The sequence below is a fragment of the Musa acuminata genome, chromosome BXJ1-8 (assembly GCF_036884655.1).
Source record: "Musa acuminata AAA Group cultivar baxijiao chromosome BXJ1-8, Cavendish_Baxijiao_AAA, whole genome shotgun sequence".
NCBI lineage: Eukaryota > Viridiplantae > Streptophyta > Magnoliopsida > Zingiberales > Musaceae > Musa > Musa acuminata.
Genome location: NC_088334.1, coordinates 44,214,709 through 44,234,782, shown reverse-complemented (window position 1 = coordinate 44,234,782; position 20,074 = coordinate 44,214,709). Strand labels below are relative to the sequence as shown.

The 20,074-nt window shown below is 35.1% G+C and overlaps 1 protein-coding gene across 1 annotated transcript; it reads left to right on the top strand.

The window, feature by feature from the left end:
- Positions 1 to 1,962: 1,962 nt before the first annotated feature.
- On the top strand, positions 1,963 to 19,922 carry LOC103995282 (protein FIP1). Its single transcript, XM_009415835.3, has 14 exons — positions 1,963 to 2,184; positions 2,768 to 2,855; positions 3,027 to 3,135; positions 6,290 to 6,339; positions 9,254 to 9,320; positions 11,716 to 11,788; positions 13,633 to 13,688; positions 14,140 to 14,236; positions 15,059 to 15,143; positions 16,444 to 16,506; positions 18,722 to 18,781; positions 19,197 to 19,289; positions 19,433 to 19,495; positions 19,580 to 19,922. Exons 1-14 carry the CDS (start codon positions 2,075 to 2,077, stop codon positions 19,688 to 19,690), a joined length of 1,125 nt encoding a protein of 374 aa, XP_009414110.1. The 5' UTR covers positions 1,963 to 2,074; the 3' UTR covers positions 19,691 to 19,922.
- Positions 19,923 to 20,074: the final 152 nt, after the last annotated feature.

The following is a 20,074-nucleotide window of genomic DNA, read 5'->3' as shown; positions in this document are numbered from 1 at the left end:
TGGTTTATAATGTAAAATAGAGAAGAACACTTGACTTATTGGAAATATGCTATATACTGATTATATTTGATTGGATGTAACGAAAAGAGCAGTAAGATCGAGCACAAGTATCGATTAAATACGAGAAATTGATTTGAAGATTATTCTACAATGGCTAAGTTTATTATATATTTTTTCTCTTTTATTATCAGAAATAATGTCTATTTCATCATTATAATCCTCATTGCCATCTAAAATTTCTTCCATCAATTATGATATCAACTATAGTACGATCCTCACATAAGGCTTTATACATTATAAAATTTCTTTCATCAAATTTTTTCCATAAATTAGGAGAGCTTCGTGGGCTTTATAAGGATCGAAGAAATCTCATATTCAATTGTGATCATGAACTTCTATTATTCCTTGTGATTGTCCATGGCCTTTTGCTCTAACATATTATATGTAAGTATTTATTACGATATGTACATAATACATATAGTAGAAAAATAATAATATAATAAATTGTGAACATTCTAACTCTACGTGGTTGACACCGTGACATCATGTGGTCGACGCCTTAACAACATATCCTGATATTCCGATGTCCTATTGTGGCAAACATGATGCTACTCCCTTGAATGTTTTCGGTGATTATCGTACATTTTACCTATTTAATACAATATGATTCCACCAGGATCAAGAGAAATACATAATCATCTTTGACATCAACATGTATATTTAAGTGTAATAGCTCTAAAGCTATACTATAAAAGACCTCTTAGGTTTCTTCCTCAACACATAAGAATTCATAAGCACGTTATATATTTGGATCTAGAAGGCTTGATATTTAGTCGATATCTCATTTCCTAAATTAACTTAAGCATTTTGTTAGATCGTCGTCCAATATAATTTTGTAGAGTTTGGCATTTCCTAGCACAAATCAGAAACATACGTGACATAGAATCTAGGTTGGCTTTGAATCGAAATTCTAGTTCGATAATCAAAATCTGACTTGACACGAGGAATATAAATATTATTTTTTTAATAAATATAATGAATAAAAATTTAAATTTAAATAATATTGTTCATAATACATTTTAAATTCTCGTTAATATGTTTTTCAAACATAAATATTATTTCATATTTTTACATGAACGATGGTTATGTAAGTTCTTTAAATTCTTTCAGAACTTTTAAGATATTTGCCAATTTTTTTTTAAAGAAAAAGAGAACATATACCACTAAAAAATCTATTCACTAAAAAAAACATTAATAATAATCCCAAAATTAGTTTTCCTAACTTTAGCCAACTCAAGAATTGAAAAAGCTATATGTCCATACCCTCCTAAAATTTACAAAAATACAAAAAATATTCTTGAAATATCATTTACATTCTTCTAAAGCCATTCACAAAATATTTAAAATACCATATATATATATATATATATATCATTCATTCTACACCACACTTAAATTCAACAAATGCTTATATTCTGATAAAAAATAAGACACATGAAAGAATTTGGAGACTCTGTCATGTCAATTTCAACTACATAGGTGTATACTTGAGATTATACTCTTTGCGAGCTACACGGAATTATGTCTCTATTCAAATAAATCGACCTCTAATTACAAACTAGTAAAGGAAAAATCCTATTAGGGAAACAATAAACAGCATTGTTAGCCAAAACGGTCTATGTTAGTGTCAGAATTAGTGATCGATCCACATCATAAAGTCAAATCGATGAGAAACATCACATGAAAATTACTCTAACATTCAAGACAACAAGAATTGAAGTGGGGACTATACCTTCATTAGCATTCAGTTCAGTGCGATGTGAAACACAACGAATAAATGATGATATGGGAGAAGACAGTGGAAACAAATCGAGGGATGGGTGGAAATTGGGCCTTTTCGAGAAATCGGCCCGGCCCATACTAAACCCAAACTTGGCCTATTTACGAGACGGAGAACCTGAGTCGAATTGCGTCTTCTAACTGTTACACCCACGCACGCTCTCCTCCATCGCAGCTGATCGCAGCGACAGGGGAGAGGAAATGATCGGGAAGGTCGAGCGTAAGGATTAGGCAGATGCGGGAAGACCGCAATCGGAACTTTGGAATCGGGCGAACTATCGCGATGGCGCACGAAAGACCCTCTTCCTCCCCGTCCGCTTCTCTCACCGCTGAAGAGAACAACCTGTAAGCGTTCCCCGATTCCTTTCCGCATTTCTTTCGTCGAAACCCTACCTTCCCTCGATCGGGGTTTGTCGTCCCTGCCGGTTTGTAGGATTGGAGCCGAGGGGTTTTCTTGGGTTCATGGAGATTAGGGAGAAAAATTTCGGGTCTTCCCCGTAAAAATTGGACATTGGTGTATCGGGATTTCTTTCGGTAGTTAGTGAGTTGGTGAATAGCTACCTGATGACGAACTGCTGACGCAACTGGCCTGTTAAGTTGTTTAATGTCGTTGATTTGGAATCTTGCATTTCTTCCCCTTGTTTTGGGTCTAAGCTTGTGGCTTTGACACCCCTCCCATGCATTAGCAAGGGTGATGTAGTGCAGATGATGATGCGATTGAGGTTCACGGAGTATGGAACCACTCTTGGCTTTTATTTTCCCCCTTCTCGAATGATGTCAATTACTTGATCCTTATTATGGTTTTATTTCAAGATTGCTCCATTTTGCGTGATTGCAGACAACGGGACATTTCTGAGTATCATTTGTTTCAATAATTTCTTTTGTATCTTATAGCTGTTATAGCTCAATTTTTTAATGTGTCATATAGGTTTCTTGACATACTTCATGAAGCTCCATTATCCGGTCATCGGCAGCCTCGAGGCATCTTTGGTAGCGTCCTATATTGTGTCGTATTGGTAATTATTCTACTTAATGATTCACCTATTTGATAATCTTTTTTTCTTTAAAGCTGTTGTGCTTATGTGTTTCTTAATAGCTTCTTCCTCACAGAGCATCTTGTCTTGTTTGTTCTTAAAGTTTTTGAAATGAGAAGTTAGGTACTTAAAAGTTCATTTTATCATTTCCAGGCAGGATATGCTGTTGTAGCTGCAGCAGCTCCATGGATATTTCTTCTAGTACCAAAATTAGTTCCAACACTGCTCTGTAGTTGCAATGTCCTCCTTTTGATAATTACAGGTTTGGTATTTGATTCTTTTAATTATGTTTGTTCCTTCCTTACGTTCTCAAATCTGTTCATCTAGTTAACCTGAATCACTTTGTGTTCCTGCCCATTCTGTATTATCTTGTGTCTGAGATTGATCTTTAACGTATTTTGTTTACTCTTTGTTTCTACTTTTCTTTACCCAGCTGTCTCTGTGCTTAGGATTTATTATCAATAATATAGATTTGCATGCTCTTACATTTGCTATCTTTCTATAATCATATTGTACATGATCCCACTTTTATTATCTGTCTACATTCATGTAATAGGTGGAATTGAAACTTCAATATTTAAAATGATTTTTTAAAGAGAAATGGCGTAGAATGCTTTTAACAAATTTTTATTGGTTCATTGGTTGCAATTGCCCATTTATTTTCCACCATGAAAATTCTTAATAACCTTGCCTGTGGCATGGGCGAGAAATATAATGTCACTGGACTCTAAGAAGATGCCATCTAAAGTTTAATAGATAGACTCAAATAGGTGCACATGTTTATTAGAATATGATTGTGTGACCTTTTGTCTAATATTCCACTAATAATCTCATTCCTCTCAGCCCCATTTCTGATGACAGTTGGAAAGGAGAGAGGACCAAAGAGAAGAAAATAAAGCTCACAACTCAAATAGATACATTAGATGTCATCACCTAGAGGAGTCTAACTAGATGTTCAGGCCTTGGGAGCTAACTGCACTAGGAAATCCACGAAAGAGATACATAGTTTATATGAAAAGGAGAAGGCATGTCCAAAGGAATGTGTTTAAAATTACTTGATGCCTTCAAGGCTTACAAGCTTTTTTAAAGTTGTAGTATTGGAAGTCCAGGGTTCTCAATTTCGATGTGTACCGCCTGGTACGGGCGATATGTATCGGTCTGAGAGGATATCGGTACGCCAACCGTCATCTACCAGGCAGTACTAGCGTTTTGACCGGTACCGAGGCATACCGATTGGTACAACTTCGGATTTCGACCGTTACCAAGGCATTCCGATCAGTACGCCCTGGTATGATAGGTGAAGGTATTTTTAAGGTTTTAGGGTGTACCATTGATATGCCCTAACCTACCAACAGTATTTACCGGTACGGCGGTACGTACCATACCGAGTAGAGCTTGGTACACCGATATGGACCGGTATTCAAAACCCTGATTGGAACAACCCTTTGAGTGTAGGTTATTATTGAAACATCTTTATTTTTAAGATTTATGATAAAAGAAGACATTATTTTCAAGTGATAAATTGATTTAAGCATATTACATGACTCATGGGACAAATAAAAGTTACTTAAGAACTCTATAAGATATAAAAAATTCATCCATTCTTGAGTATAGCATTCATCATATGATATTTGTAAAGAAAATTGAACACAACCATCGCTAGAAAACTCAAATCGAGCTCTGTTTATTGTGTTGGACTCAATAAGATTTCCAATTTTATATAATTTGCCTCGTAAACATCTTAGAATCAATTTGGATTCAGTCCTAAAATTTTGGTTCATTGGAAACTAGCAGACTCATGAGATTATGAGAACACTTTGACTTCTTTTGATTTAATGTTTGGTGAGATAAATAGCGACACTCTTGTGTCAATCTCCCTTGGCTGAGAAAGACATTATCTGATCCTAACTGTTATTCTCACCACGGTAAAGGAGTGAGAGATCAACAATATTGAAAGCATTTGAGATGCCATAATTGTTAGGCAGAGGAATCTTATATACATTCATTATCAATATGTTGAAGGACTTTGGAAGGACCATTGAGAATTAACAAATTCTGCAGAGAAACAAGTTATTTTAGGGCATCTTTTGATTTTCAAGTAGCTTTTGATAATTCTGAAAATGACTTTTCTTACAGAGCTTGTTCATGATGTCAAATTGAATTTAAACCTCCTCCGCTAGGAACCTTGATGGATCTGGGTACATAGACCAAGGGCATTTTTTATTTAACATGTTGGTTATGATGTCGAATTGAAAGTCAAATATCTGGTAATGCTGCTTCATACAATCTTCTGCTAGGAACCATGGTGGACTTGGCTACATAGATAACAAAGCATCTTTTGTTAAGCACAATGATCTTTAACAGGTAGAATTGTCTCTATAGGTATCAGTGATTTAAAAAGCGCTAGGCGCCAAAAGGCGCCAAGGTCCAAAAACGCCCAAGGCGCTAGGCGCTCGCCCGAGCGAAACGAGGCGCTAAAATATAAAAATATATAATATAATTAATAAATATAATTATTTAAAATTTTAAATAAAAATATGCTATTAAATTAAGAAAATCTATTAACAGTATTGAAAATTAATCATTTCAAATAAACTTAATATTAACAGTATACTGTATACTGAGCCTGCTGACTGAGAAACTAGGAAGCAGCGGCGAGCGACGACAGCGGTAGCGGCAGCGATGAGCGGCGAGCAACGGCAGTGGCAGCAGCAGCGGTAGCGAGAAAGGGAGCGGGAGCGACGAGTAGCGGGAGGCGCGAGCGGCGACAGCGACAGCGTTTGCGAGCAGCGACAGCGGCAGCAGGAGCGGCGAGCGGCGACAGAGTCTGCGTTTGCGAGCAGCAACAGCGGCGAGCAGCGAGATCGGGATCGGGATCGGGAGTGGCAGCAACAGCGGGTTAGGGTTGGGTAAGGGTTATATCGGTTTAGTTGGTTCGATTGAACCAACTAACCAACCGAACCAGGACCGAACCAGACCTAAAATCCTGGTTCGGTCACCTTGGTTTACCCAGGCGCTCGCCCGAAGCGCCCAACGCCTAGGCTCGGGCGAGCGCCCAGGCGGCGCCTGTTTGAAGCGCGCCGCCTGGGAGATTAGCGAGGCGCTCGGGCCTCGCCTCGCCTCGCCTCGCCCGAGCGCCTAGGCGAGCGCCTGAGTGCCTTTTTCAATCACTGATAGGTATATAGACTTGTCATTCATCTCTTGTTTAATACATTGATAATATTTGCATTTACCATAAAGCAGATTTGCAAACTAGTGATCTTGTGGATCTAAAATTTGTGCATATTTGCAATACTTTGCAATTAATTTTTAATAATTGGAAATAAAATTCTCTAAAAGGTTCTATGTTTGTGATTTCTGAATAATATACTTTCTTGGACTCATTATATTCATGGTCGATTTTTGACATGCTACAGGCATATTTCAACAGTATTGGGTTTACCAGGTTAGAAAAGTGCGCTTGCAGGTACATCTAGTTGCTTATTATATTTTCTATCCAAAATTTCCACTTTCTCTTTACCGCTGTGAATAATTTCTTACGTTGGTATAGCTAGAAATGGATATTAAATTTTAAATCTTTTCAAGATTAACAATTTAAATAGTTTATGTGGTTTTAAACCTAATGAAATTTGAAGATTGATTAGAGTCCAAAATTCAAAACTGAGTTAACTTAGATTAGGCTGTCTAAATACGCTAGACTTAAATTTATCATTTTTCTGTAATTTTTGTATTTATTTTATGGATTTTTCGAGCTTTAATTTGAGTGTTAGATTTTTTATTTTCTAGGTTTTTTTGGAATTATTTTTCGTTAAAATACCATGCAACAATCTTTCAACAGATTATGTAATTTTTTGGTGATTTTTAGCGGTTTAAGTAACTAGTTAATTGTTATCCAAAAGAAACAGATCAGATTTTGTAAATTTGATAAGTTAACAAATCAACAAAAATCAGTTGAACATATTAAAAATAGGAGTCTAGCTAGAATCTCGGGTAATGTATGATATATGCTATTCTTTTAGTGAAACTTTTGATTTTCTCTGTGGCAAAGAACAAGGTTATCTTCTTTCCTTGTGTGATCTACTCTTCCTTTTGATCATCATCTCCTCTACTACGGTCTCCTATCTCTCTCGCCCTTTGCTCTTGTTTATTCTACCTGTTCCATCCATGCATGCATCAGTTTGGTATCATATATACCACCAACATATTCTGCCTTAATGTTACATTCCTATAAGATATTAAAGTGGCATTATGAGAAACTCAAATGTTTGTTTATGATCAAGGATTTTAATTTCGAATGATATCTCCCGTACTGGGCGGTATATACCGGTCCGTTAGCTACCGGGTGATATTAGCTTGGCTGCGACAAGAGAAGAAGAAGCATCGAGGGAGAAGAAGAGGAAGAATCAAGAGAATCTTGACGCTTCCCGATCCAGCACCGCCCTCCCTCGATGATCTCGATCCAGGAGGTAATGGAGAGGTGGCAACTCGGCTTCTTCTTCTCCAAAGGCCGGAGACGTTTGCGGCCTTCGATGTCTTTACTGAGCGCCGTAGGTGAGGAGAAGACAACATCTTCTCCTTATCTGATGCGACAAGGAGAAGAAAAGGAGGCAACATACGCCTCCTTTTTCTTTTTTTTTAAATATATTTATATATATTTATATATATTGATTATATATACACACACCGAGCGGTACACCCTAGTATATCGCTCGATACGCTCGTATCGTACCATATCGATCAAATCTCGAAACGTCGGTACAGTACAAAATTATGAACCTTGGTTATGACAAACAGGAGTAGGACTTCCATGATTAGAACGGATATAAACTGGAAGTGAAGCAGTGGAAATCAGTGTTTTAGGCCATGGGGTATTCAAATTGTAAAACATAAAGGTCCTGTAAGACCTTTGTCTACTGAGGCGACATGAAGAAAATTAAGGAAAAGTTGTAGCGAATGCTAAGAGACCTACGACAACTTGTGAAAGAGATTGAAGAAATCCAAGATTGAAAAAATGTGAAGAGTGTAAGATTGAGAAGAAAGCAATTGTGGTAGAATCGACACCACTCATTCTGCCACAATTTTGATGTTGTCGTTTGTCTTGCTTACTGATGCTTTCAATTTTAAGTTGCCTATGCTCACTACCCAAAGAGGATGATGGTGATGAGGGTTTAGGCAGTTGAACGCATGTTGTCAGATAGGCAACCATGGGGAATGAGCCTGTCTAATAGTTCAGGCACTAGGTGGTAGCCCAGGTATCACCAGGTGACAATTTTAAGGAAGGCTATTTTCAGTTTTTTTGTACACAAATACTATTACTGAATAATTAGCATTTCAAGATACCATGAATCTGTGACTTCTGTTGAAGGAACATTAAAACGCTCAAGAAAATGTTTGAAAACATAATACATGTTGCAAAGCAAATAGACTCCAAGAAAGAACATACTGTTGTTACATATCAGATAAAGAATATATAGATGAATATATCAACATATGTACATCTCATATCATACATGAATACTAATTATAGATACAACTATTTTGGTCACATGTATATTTCATAGTTCTAGGTGAGCATATATTAGATGTCCTGACTCCTGAGGTCTATTTATTGCCTAGGTAATCATCAGTCACAACACTCACCGAGTATCCTCGTAATGTTCCTTGTGCCCATTCCTACCTGAAGCCTTTGCTTGTATCTCTTCCCTCTCCACCACCTCTTGTTGTCCCTCCACAAGACTGTTCCCATTCATTCTGCGACTGTTGCTGTGCTGAGATTCCCAATCTGAGCAGCTTGGCAACCAACTCAACCTAGCTTCGAGTCAGAACTGAACCATCTCAGGGTTTTGATGTTGGTTGGGATGGAATGTAAGCAAACACTAGATTAGGTTTATGTGGAACTCTAACCTGGTGAGCTTAAACTGAATATCATGTTCCATACTATTTTGGGATTGGTTGCGAGAAATATTTTGGAATGTCAGATTAAATTTCAGAAATTTAAATCTGCAAGTAAAAGTTAAGGTTATCAACAACTTGAAAATTAATTTAACATGTTTTTTCTGCCAAAGTTTATCATATCTGGAAATCTTCTGCTGGTATTAAGGACTCGGAAGTCATCTGATAAATTTCAAGTAATTGTTAGAAATAAGTTTTTGATGATAGATTGATCAATTGTCTGTTTGAATCTATACATAGTTTTAAAATTTTTTCCCTTAAATTTGCCTACCTACTTGATGTGCTTCAGCAAAAGCTTCTCTTGAGTAATCTGAATAAAAGAGTACATTTACAAACATTTAGGAACTTATAGTTGTTTTTTCTAGTTCTTCAAAGTTGTCCTATCAGAATTCAGAAGCATCTAATAGCATAATTATCCATGTATTCAGGGTTATTACTCTTTCAGCCAAAGACTGAAGCATATTGCTCGACTTCCATTTGCTACCATTACCTATGGTATGTGTTCCTATTAGCTCGTTATATGGTTGAATGATTAAGAAATCTGTCATCTTGGTTTCATTAAACATATATAGGTGTAATATAGTGAACTGCATACTTCAAATAAATCTGATGGTAGACAGTGAATTTTATGAAGGTTGCACCTAATCTAATTAGGAACAAAGTGGGATCCTCTCCCTTTGTCTGAACTGCTCAATGGAGATATAGACTTTTATAAGGAGGCTTGCAAGAACCTATACTTGGAAGTGTCTTGTATAATATTAGTCTCTTAGACTGTTATACATTATGATTAGTATTTGGGATTGGCTTCATGGATTTTTTATTGCCGTTGAGCCTTGTACAAGGTAATATTTCTGGTTAAATAAAGATTATTTAAATTCCGTTACATTGTTTCTGATAAAGCTTTCTTAGGTCTTGGTTTCTTATTACTAGAATCATTGATTAACTCAACCTAATATAAGCATAATAACCATGATTTGCAATACCGTACCATACCGCTCCGTACGGGCGGTATGTATCGGTCTGATAGAGGACCGATACAGGCAGTACATTGGTATACCTTAGTGTACCGTGTGTTGGTATGCTCGGTACAGCTCGATATGTACTGTACCGACAGCTGATCAGTACACCGGTATGGTGCAGTATTCAGAACCTTGATAATAACTATAAGTCTCCTTTGAACATGTTGAACTTAGACAATCCTCCCTCATTATATGTTTTCTTGAAGACATATTTAATTGTTCATGAGTGAAAATATATCTTTATCTATTAATTCTAGTAATATAATATATCAGCCTTGACAATTTTGTTTCAACTACAAACTTCTTTTATATATTTTATATCTTAACAACTGAATACATAATTTTATGAATTACTCAACGTTCACACAAAACCCCCAATACCCCTGTACTTCAACCACCTTGCTTTTATTTTATCAACAATATTTTCATCAATTTCTCAATTTTGTTTTATAATATATTCAAGATACCTAAAAGTTTAAGGTATAAGAACTTGTTCATCCATCCTAATCCTATACTTAGGTCTCCTTTTATTACTAATATTATTTTTATCCAATCTTACTTCTACTTGTTCTAAAACTTGTATACATAAGTGAGGTCTAAAATCAATATCATCTAAATTTTCATCAATCAAAATGATTTTCTTATAAAATATATCTTGTGGTCTATCCTATGTACAACTGATAAGTTGTACATCCACTACCAATTTATAAAAAGTAAGAACCTAAAATTTTGATACCCTATAGTTCTATGAAACTCGCTAAACATACTCTATAGTTCTAATTTTAAAGATTTAACTACCGTATATATCTTTTATAATTAAAAAATAATTAGTAGATCCAATTTTCTTTTTTGACACCCACTGTAAAAAATATTGAGACACTATCATAATCTTCCAAACTTAAAAACAAATTGACTCTTGAAAATGCTCGTTTTTTTAATTCTATGTTCAGTTACTTATTCTTGAAGTTCCAGAGTGTGACTAATTATTTTAATTCTTCCATGATATATTAGTTTTGATTATATCCATTATTCCTATAAATTGGTACTAAAATGTTGTTCACTAGGTTGGAATTAATATTTTAAAAAATTAATTATCTTCTTCCCCCATCCCATACTTCTCCCGTCTATTATACCTCTTGGAGACACTACCCTTAAAATAGCTCCATGATAAAAGACCATTTTGCTCAATATCTGAACTGTTTTTTGGATACAAATGACAAAATTTTGAATTTACAATAAATTCTGGGGGTGTTGGCAGCTTGACAGAGTGCTTGTGGGTTGTCTGTGGGAGGGATTTCATTAGCATGTTAAATCTACTGGTAGTGGCTGCAGGAGGGATGTAGAGAATAGGAAGATGAGTTGGGAATAAGTGAACAACAATCTCATATGGAAAAGGGTGTTTCCCTTTTGTTGGGTTGGGTTGGGGCTTTGTATCACCATTGGTTCTGGTCAAAATTTAAATGTTTTACCTAGTACAATCAAGTCTCAATATTTTTGTGAGAAACTAGGTAGAATATATATCTGTTTGGGCTTAGTTGATAAATAAGGTCTGATAGGATTATGTTTTATAAGTTAAAATTCACTGTTATCGATAAATAATATTAGCTCAAGATTAATACATGAGAATAAGTGCAAAGTTGAGTAGACATTTCTCTCCTTTCTGCTGATGTAAAAATTTATCTCAGCTTTTGGGAGAAGACAATTCCCCGTATAGGAAAATGTTGTTTGATTTTCTTTTTTGATCATAAACTTCTTCACCTGATTGACTTGATTTATGAAGTAACAAAATTGACCTGACTGAAAATCTTGTTTCTTTGATGAAGTCTTAGGTCTGTCATCTGGTTATTGATCTTCTGTTGTTTGTGGTGTAGGAAGTGCACTGATGCTGCTTGTATTAGTTTGGCAACCGTATATACACATATTATCTATATCAACATTGTTGAGGTAAAACTACTTTTGAGCTTCTCTATAACTTACTGTTGGCTATCTAATTTTAGACTTGTTACTTATTTCATCCAATTTTGCATGTAGCTCTGTTTTTAGACTTGTTACTTACTTTTAGCCATTTACTTCTGGACTTTCTATTTTAAGCCCTAACATAGAACTATAGCATAAAGAAAAGTTGTGTGCAAAATCTTTGTTTCTACAGAAATTTCATTGACTCAAAATTTTTTAATATAGATATACCATAGTGTCTTCAAATTCAAAACCTATTTGTTAAGCATCAATAAATTGGATATTAAGCATCAAATTCCAATTCTAAAGAAGAATACTAAGCATAAATAACTTGAATTATGACTACAGACACTAAAAGAATGAGTTTGAGTAGTCCGTTGCTAGCTTGATCTTCTTTGGATGAAAAATCAAATCATGTATAATTTTTGCTACTACAAGGATATTAACTAAATGATAAGCCTTGGCATTGTGGTAATGCTATTCATTTGAAGTTTGAGTAACTAGGGTTTAGACATGGAAATAACCTCTCTGCTTATAAGAGTAAGATTAGCATGCATTAATTCTCTCTCGACCTCCTATTGGCGCTTGTCTTGCATAATGTGCTTGTCCTTTTACACGAGTATTTTATTAGAAGATCATTACAATTCTCCCTTAGGTTACCATAATTTTTCACCATCAAAATGAAGATTATGATGAAAACATAATAAGAAAGAAGTAATTGCAAATTAAAATTGAAGGTGGTTTGAATGCTCTGTGGTTAATGAATGCACAGTATAAATGCTCAAATAATAGCCTATTCACAAAGAACAGGAAATTTTACTGTTCATCTACCTAATTAGGCTCCCTTTCTGTTGACCAAAGGGTGACTTTTGTAGGATTTTTATATTGTTTGGTTGCACAGTGTTACCATGAAATCATCTAGTCAATCAAACCATTCTAGCCCATTCTGCAGCTCAGTAGGTCAACCAGACTTTTATCCGGGTTCAACTACAAATTAGTCATCTCGTTAGGTTCACGGTTAGTTTGCTCCAACAAAAACAAAATTGATTAAATACTTGAAACTTCTACACTTGCAAAAAGATTATGCTTTAGGAACATTGCTATCTTTGTTTGGTTTATGATTCTTGTTAAATAAGACTTGATATGTTCATCATTTCATTCACTATATATTTGTTACCAAAACCTACTATAAGAACATTATGGTTAAATATACCAATATTCTTGATTTTGGAAGCTCCGTATTGGAAATAAATGATGTCTTAGGGCCCTTAAATGGTATCACATATAACCAGTAATGAAACCTGATCATGAAGAATTAGGTTTCTTGTACTAATGATGCATTAAATGGTTTTCAAGATCAGATTACTTGCAGATAGCCATCTTAATTGGTCATCTGGTTCCATTGGAGATGGTGGACATGTTGTTTTAATCTTGTAGCTGTGGCTTTAACATTCTCTCATATCAATATTCTGAAGCAGTTTCTTTCATTACAAATGTTAGAAGAAAAGGATATATGAATATGTTGTTGAGATTTGCTTTTCTCCATGCAATCAACATGACTCAGCTTATTGGTATGTCTTGGTAGGTTTGCTATATTTAAGATAATTATTATTTCAGTAATATAATTAGCCATATGCAATAAAATATCTGCTGCATAATTTCAGACATTATATTAACATGGTTTTTTAAATGTCTTAGTTTTTCAATCTAGTGGTCACAGCTGTGCTCAGCTGTACCATCAGAGCTAGTTTCAATACAAAATTTTCAGAACAGCGCAACTGTAATGAACTTATTTTCTAATTGCTTGCAATTTTATATCCTGGAATGTGCAGGATAATCATGATTGTGGAAGTCATCTGTGCTGGATGCTTTATGAGTGTATATATTGGCAAGTGACTGAACTTTGGCTGCTTTGCTCATAAATTTAAAATATTCTGTTCTTGATTAGCCTATTCACATAATACAGAATGCTTTCTGTGATTACACATGTTTAGTCCCACAGTATTTAGATATGCCATGAAATGGTATAAAAATGGCTAATCATTCCAGAGCGCAACTCCTAAACAATTTTTTTTCACAAGTGCCACTCTTGTTGTGAAAGTAGTGAGCACAAATTGTTGGTTAGTGTCATTTCAACTCACAATCAGGGCAACTCACAATCAGGGGAATATCATGATCAAATTAACTTTTATTATTAAACAAGTCATCTACAAAAGTTGTGTTCACGTATTGTATTTATATGCCAATAAGGCTTAATGTTATTGCCTTAGTCTTGAACCTGATCATCAAATTCTTTAAGCAATTTTCATTTAAATTTTACAAAAATATTGTTTTTGCAGGGTGCATCCATCAATACAATTCTTTGAATGGTCAACCTGATATATTGAAGTCACTTTACTCTGCGTTGCAACCATCAAGTTCTTTGGAGGATCTCAGGTTCAATTTATACTGGTTGTTACTCTGAGTCATTTCAGATTTAGAAGAAAACTTATTTTGAGTAGCAACCACTTCTTAGTAATGAACATCCTTGTATTGCTTACATGTGCATAAATGCTTTTACAAAGCTGGTTTAAAGTATGTGCTTTCATGTCAGTTGTTATTATCTCACCTTTATTTCCTAGTAGAAAAACCAGCTTTGCTCACTTTCACTATGTTTCCTCTTACCTAAACCTACTTCTTGCTTTATGAGTGGGAAAATATATTTATGATAATGTGATATCCATCGTTTTTCTTTTAAAGAAATATTCTAGCTGCAGTTTTCTTTAGAATGTTGTTCTTTACATAATTACATTAGAGGAACTTTGTTCTATGTTTCTAAGCACGGGCCAAATCTTATCTACACCTACTAGTATAGTTGGTTTTTAATAGTCCAGCAACTGATTGGTTTATTGACCGGGCAATTCGCTTGGTCTGATCTGAAATTGAGTTTTCTCCTCTCTATCGTTTGTCACCTTCTCGCTGCTGCTAGTCTGCATTGCCACCTCTCGTCTGCTGCATAGTATGGTTCCTCTGCTGCCACCTTCTCAGCCTCCTTTGTCGCATCTTTGCCTCTCTCTCTCTCTCCTTTGCTTTTCTTGCTTTTGCTGTTCAGATTATGCCATTTAGAGATTATTAAAGGAGTCTAATCACTTCAAATTATACTAAAGATGTACTGCTACAAGACTACTATATGCATGTACCTCATATTTTGTTCCAAGCATTTGTTTCATAGAATTCTTTGACATCTCAAGCTCATTTGGATGTTTTTTGGCCTAGTAGATATTATGATGGTGGCCGTCTTTCGGACCAACAAATGGCACTGTTGCAGTACCAGCGGGAAAATCTGCATTATTTGAGTGAGGAGGTACTAAGCAAATGACAATATAATACTTGATTTATAACTACAAGGAAACTTCACAATAATGCCCTGTACGCTTCGATATGATTTTGTTAATTTTAGGTATTGGATTTGTGTAGAATAGGTCTTATGTCATCATTATTTTAGGCTTTATCTGAAAAAAGTTGGATAAGATAAGATAGGCATCTTTTGGAAATCTTAGATGAGTTTAAATTGGAAGAAGATTATATTAAAGTATTTATCATATCCATTGTTATTAGTAGTTGAATTTAATAGTATATAGATAAAATCTTAAATGTCTTTGATATATGACAATGACGTGATGAGTTCTGGATGAAAATGCCTGGTTTGTTTATACCTTGTGGTCTGACTATTATCTTTCTTAGTAATGGACAATTTCTTTCAGCTCCTAGTCTTATGCAAATCCATGGTCTCCTACTCTCTTGTTCTCTGACTCCAATTTCATTGATTACATTATCTATTAGTAATTTATTACTTCAGCTTGCTTGCTTAGATTCATGATGCATGTGCATTAAATTGGAGTATGGTTGTGGTCTACCACATTTCTCCTTTTTATATCAACATTTATAGAAATTACTTCTGAAATACACAGATAGTTTATGTCAAGGTTCGCAATACCGTATCGTACCGAAGTTTCGATCTGGGCTCGGTACCGGTACGGTATGGTATACCGCTCGGTACACCCAGGTGTACCGAGCGGTATATTCAGGCGTGCCGAGCATTACAGTACTGCTACAGTGCTGCTACAGTGTCGGAACGGTAACATATGGTCCGCGTACCGAAAGTCTGTCGGACAGGTACGTACCGCCCATACCGGGCGGTATGGACCGGTACTGCAAACCATGGTTTATGTAAATCTTTGAATATAAGATTTTATTTGGAAGATGCAACAAATTAATCTGATTTTGCGCATTTATTGTTGCTTCTAATTATCAAATTTGTAATTCACAGGATGTAAATTTTGTATTTAGTTTTGCCCATTACCAATATAAAGATAACATAGAAGCTTCTTGAAATAAATTAATTTGTTCACCTAGCAGGTATACAAGTTGTTGAGGCTACAGTTATGTTTATTGAGAAAATTAGTGAAATAGAAAATAGCCACTGACAATTAAAATCATATTGCCAGCTACTACATTTTGTAGATGCATGAAGTGATTATAGGAATTCAAAAAATGAAAGGGAGATGGTGGAAGCCTAGCAAATGAATAACACTTACTAAATCATGTTCATGTTAATTTATCTTACTGCTTGTAATTTCTCCATTCAAGCATCTTCCTTGCAGGTTCTCCGTTTACAAGAATGCTTAAGCAAATATCAACGATCTGATGATGGAAGTACCCCCCAGGTTATCTGGTCTAATTCTCTTAATTTCCAGTCCTGATTTAGATCAATAGTCATGTTAGGCTTTTTAAACTAGAATAATCAAACCATACATTGGGCAATCTCAGATAATTCTTGTTGCAATAGTGATTGTTGTAGGATATAGTCCAAGATTTACTACTGACCTGTTTAAGAACAGATTGTTTGTAGTTTTCTTCAAGTCTTATTTGATAGCAATAGTTTGGCGATACATTTTTTGTAGTATTCTACTGCATCATCCTTCATTTTTGCTGTCAATTGTTTTATTGCCCGCTCATGACAATTTAGTTATCCAAATCCCTTGTCTTTTCTCAAACTAATAAGATTTTTATATTCGTCTCAGATAGTGAAGCAAGCACCATAAGGAAATCAATAGAAATTAAGAGGAATTTTTTCTAAAATTATCGTGTTCAAGACTAAGTTTTGAGATTTCAGAATTCCTTCCTGTTCATATGTAATGGTGCACTTAAACCTCTGGAATAGTTCAAATGTTCTATTTGTTTAATCTGAACATAAAAATGGAATCAACATATTGTTCCAAGCTTGTGAATTAAGAGGAATTTTTTCTAAAAATAATGTGTTCAAGACTAAGTTTTGAGATTTCAGAATTCCTTCCTGTTCATATGTAATGGTGCACTTAAACCTCTGGAACAGTTCAAATGTTCTATTTGTTTAATCTGAACACAAAATGGAATCAACATATTGTTCCAACTTCCAAGCTTGTGAATTAAGAGGAATTTTTTCTAAAAATAATGTGTTCAAGACTAAGTTTTGAGATTTCAGAATTCCTTCCTGTTCATATGTAATGGTGCACTTAAACCTCTGGAACAGTTCAAATGTTCTATTTGTTTAATCTGAACACAAAATGGAATCAACATATTGTTCCAACTTCCAAGCTTGTGAATTAAGAGGAATTTTTTCTAAAAATATTGTGTTCAAGACTAAGTTTTGAGATTTCAGAATTCCTTCCTGTTCATATGTAATGGTGCACTTAAACCTCTGGAACAGTTCAAATGTTCTATTTGTTTAATCTGAACATAAAATGGAATCAACATATTCTTCCAAGCTTGTGAATTAATTGTCTTAATTGCAATTAATTTGTGCTAAAATTCCTGCAGTTTGGGACTTTTAGCTCGACAAAAAATGCAATGATTTAACATTTTTAAATTCAAATTCTATGAGTGTTTCCACTGTTGATTTAGTTCAGGCGACTGATAACTGAACCAAGACTTTTCCATCAGACAATAAATTGGACATTCGTGATGAATGGTGATTTTTTTTTTTCTTAAACCAATGGAATAGGGAAACTTTAGTTATTTCATGTGTGATCATCAGCAAGCCCCTGACGTCTTTTCTCAACCTTGGATTCAAACTTTCTTTTTTTTCTTTAAATATAATGAATGAGGTAAATTTTCTAGTAAAAAGGTCTACACAAGAGGTCAGTATCATAATATCAGTCAAGAGCTCAGTCAATCAAGGATGCCTCTTATATAATATAGAGATGTTAGAAAGTAGATCTCGAGATGCATCCATGTGTCTGACATTAACTTCCCCTTGAGCTGTACGACTGTTTCCTCTCATTAATTTTTTTCCTTTACTTAAGGGTGTTTGAGACTTTCAATATTTATGATGCTATTCTATTGAATTAATGGTAACATGCTAGTTGATTTTACTAGGTTGTGTTAAAGTTGAGATATTGCAAACACCAATTGGGTTACCTGCTCAAAGCATTTCTTCAAGTTCTCACTGATGATGTACATAAAGAGAGTTCTGTACATGCCCACTAAACATTGTCAGTGCTAGCAGTTATTTTGTATGCATGATAGTTTATGGTGGAGCAAATAAGGTCTCTAGATTCCCATTGTTTGCTTTGTCCAAGAAAATCTTTTAAAGTAATAAATTAGGAGATGGAAGTGGTCCTTGTAAGTGCATTTTATTGACCAATTTCACCTTTTCTTCTTTAGTAACATATTTTTTATTCCCTTTTAACTTGTGTGCAAGAATTTATCTGCAACATCAGTGATTTCTTAGACATTTTGATACCAGGTGCAGTTGAGAAGTCTTTTGTTCTCTCTCTCTCTCTCTCTCTCTCTCTCTCTCTCTAGCCTACAATTCATCCCTTTAAATGCATATACTGGCAAAATTTCAGCTATGTCAGTATATCCTAACCTAACTAGTCTGCTTGTTTAATATATGTACAGGTTGATCTTGCTCATCTATTAGCTTCTCGTGATCAAGAACTCCGAGCATTGACCGCTGAGGTAAAATCATATGTCTAAAGTTGCGTGTAGTCAGAAAGGTGTTATTCCTGCTTGTGACATTAATAACCATGGTTATTAATCCATCTCTTAGCATTTAAGCTAAGACCAGATGTGTCTTGAAAATGTCATTTATCTTTAAAATAGGCATGCAAATGAAGAAACTTTATTTTTTCTTGATAATATGCTGGCTCATACATGCTTTTAAGTTCCCTATGCATTAATTGTCCCTGGCCTGTCAGAACCCTGTTTACTGTATCATACACAGTTTTTTGTGCATGAATTAATATATATTGTCAACTATTAATCACAATGCCTTTTAGTGGTTTTTTTAGCTGTAATTGTTTAGATAGTTAGGAAATCAGTTCGTCATTCACTATGCATCTATGATTTGACTTATACTCTATTAGCATTGCAGATGAACCAAGTGCACTCTGAACTTCGCCTTGCTCGTAGCTTAATTGCTGAGAGAGACTCTGAAGTCCAACACATGCGTGCAACAAACAACCAGGTTTGCTAATTGATCATGCCATCAAAACACAGCTGTGCTTCTACTTAGAATTATCTATCAAGTTAAGAAGTTTCTGGGTCCAGAATATTAGGAGGAAAGAATATTGAAATGATATTGTTTGACTTGTAATGAGCCTACTGCAGTACGTCGAAGAGAATGAGAGACTGAGAGCTATTCTAGGAGAATGGAGTGCTCGGGCAGCCAAGGTCCGCTGATTGATATAGTAGCATCTCCTTTAACGGACACCATTATTTTGAAACTTGCAACTCACAGTTAGTTATCTGCTGCAGCTTGAGCGAGCGCTTGAGGCAGAACGCATGTCGATTGTGGAATTGCAGAAGAGCATAGCAGAGCTGCGAAGCAAACCACCCAATCAGTTGGCTGATGAGCATCAAGAATAATTGCTGCATATGTGGGAACTTGCTCTCTAGTAGAAACAAGCTACTGAGCGGTCTGATCTGTACAGCTTACTCGCCTGGAATGCAATTAGTGGAGATATTTTTGTTGATCAGACCAATGGGTAAAAGAGGGGGGGATATGGCCAAAATGATGAATTGGTTCGAATTTATGGCTTTTTGAGACTTTGTTAGTTGACCCTTGTTAATATAAAGCGAAGATATATTGATTGTTGTACTACAGGGTTTCATTCTTTCTTTTGTTTTTTTGGTCTTCAGGTAATGGATTTTACTATAAGAAAAGTTTCAATGCTTATATAACGAGATTCAAACTCAACCACTAAACTAAACTATATACAGAATACGCCAAGGTTTCTGTAGGGAAAATAT

Coding starts and splice junctions, on each gene's coding strand:
- LOC103995282 (XM_009415835.3), top strand. CDS start 2,075: ATGCGGGAAGACCGCAATCGGAACTTTGGAATCGGGCGAACTATCGCG. Junction 6,340..9,253: donor TTAGAAAAGTGCGCTTGCAG/GTACATCTAGTT, acceptor CCATGTATTCAG/GGTTATTACTCTTTCAGCCA. Junction 13,689..14,139: donor CTTTATGAGTGTATATATTG/GCAAGTGACTGA, acceptor TTGTTTTTGCAG/GGTGCATCCATCAATACAAT.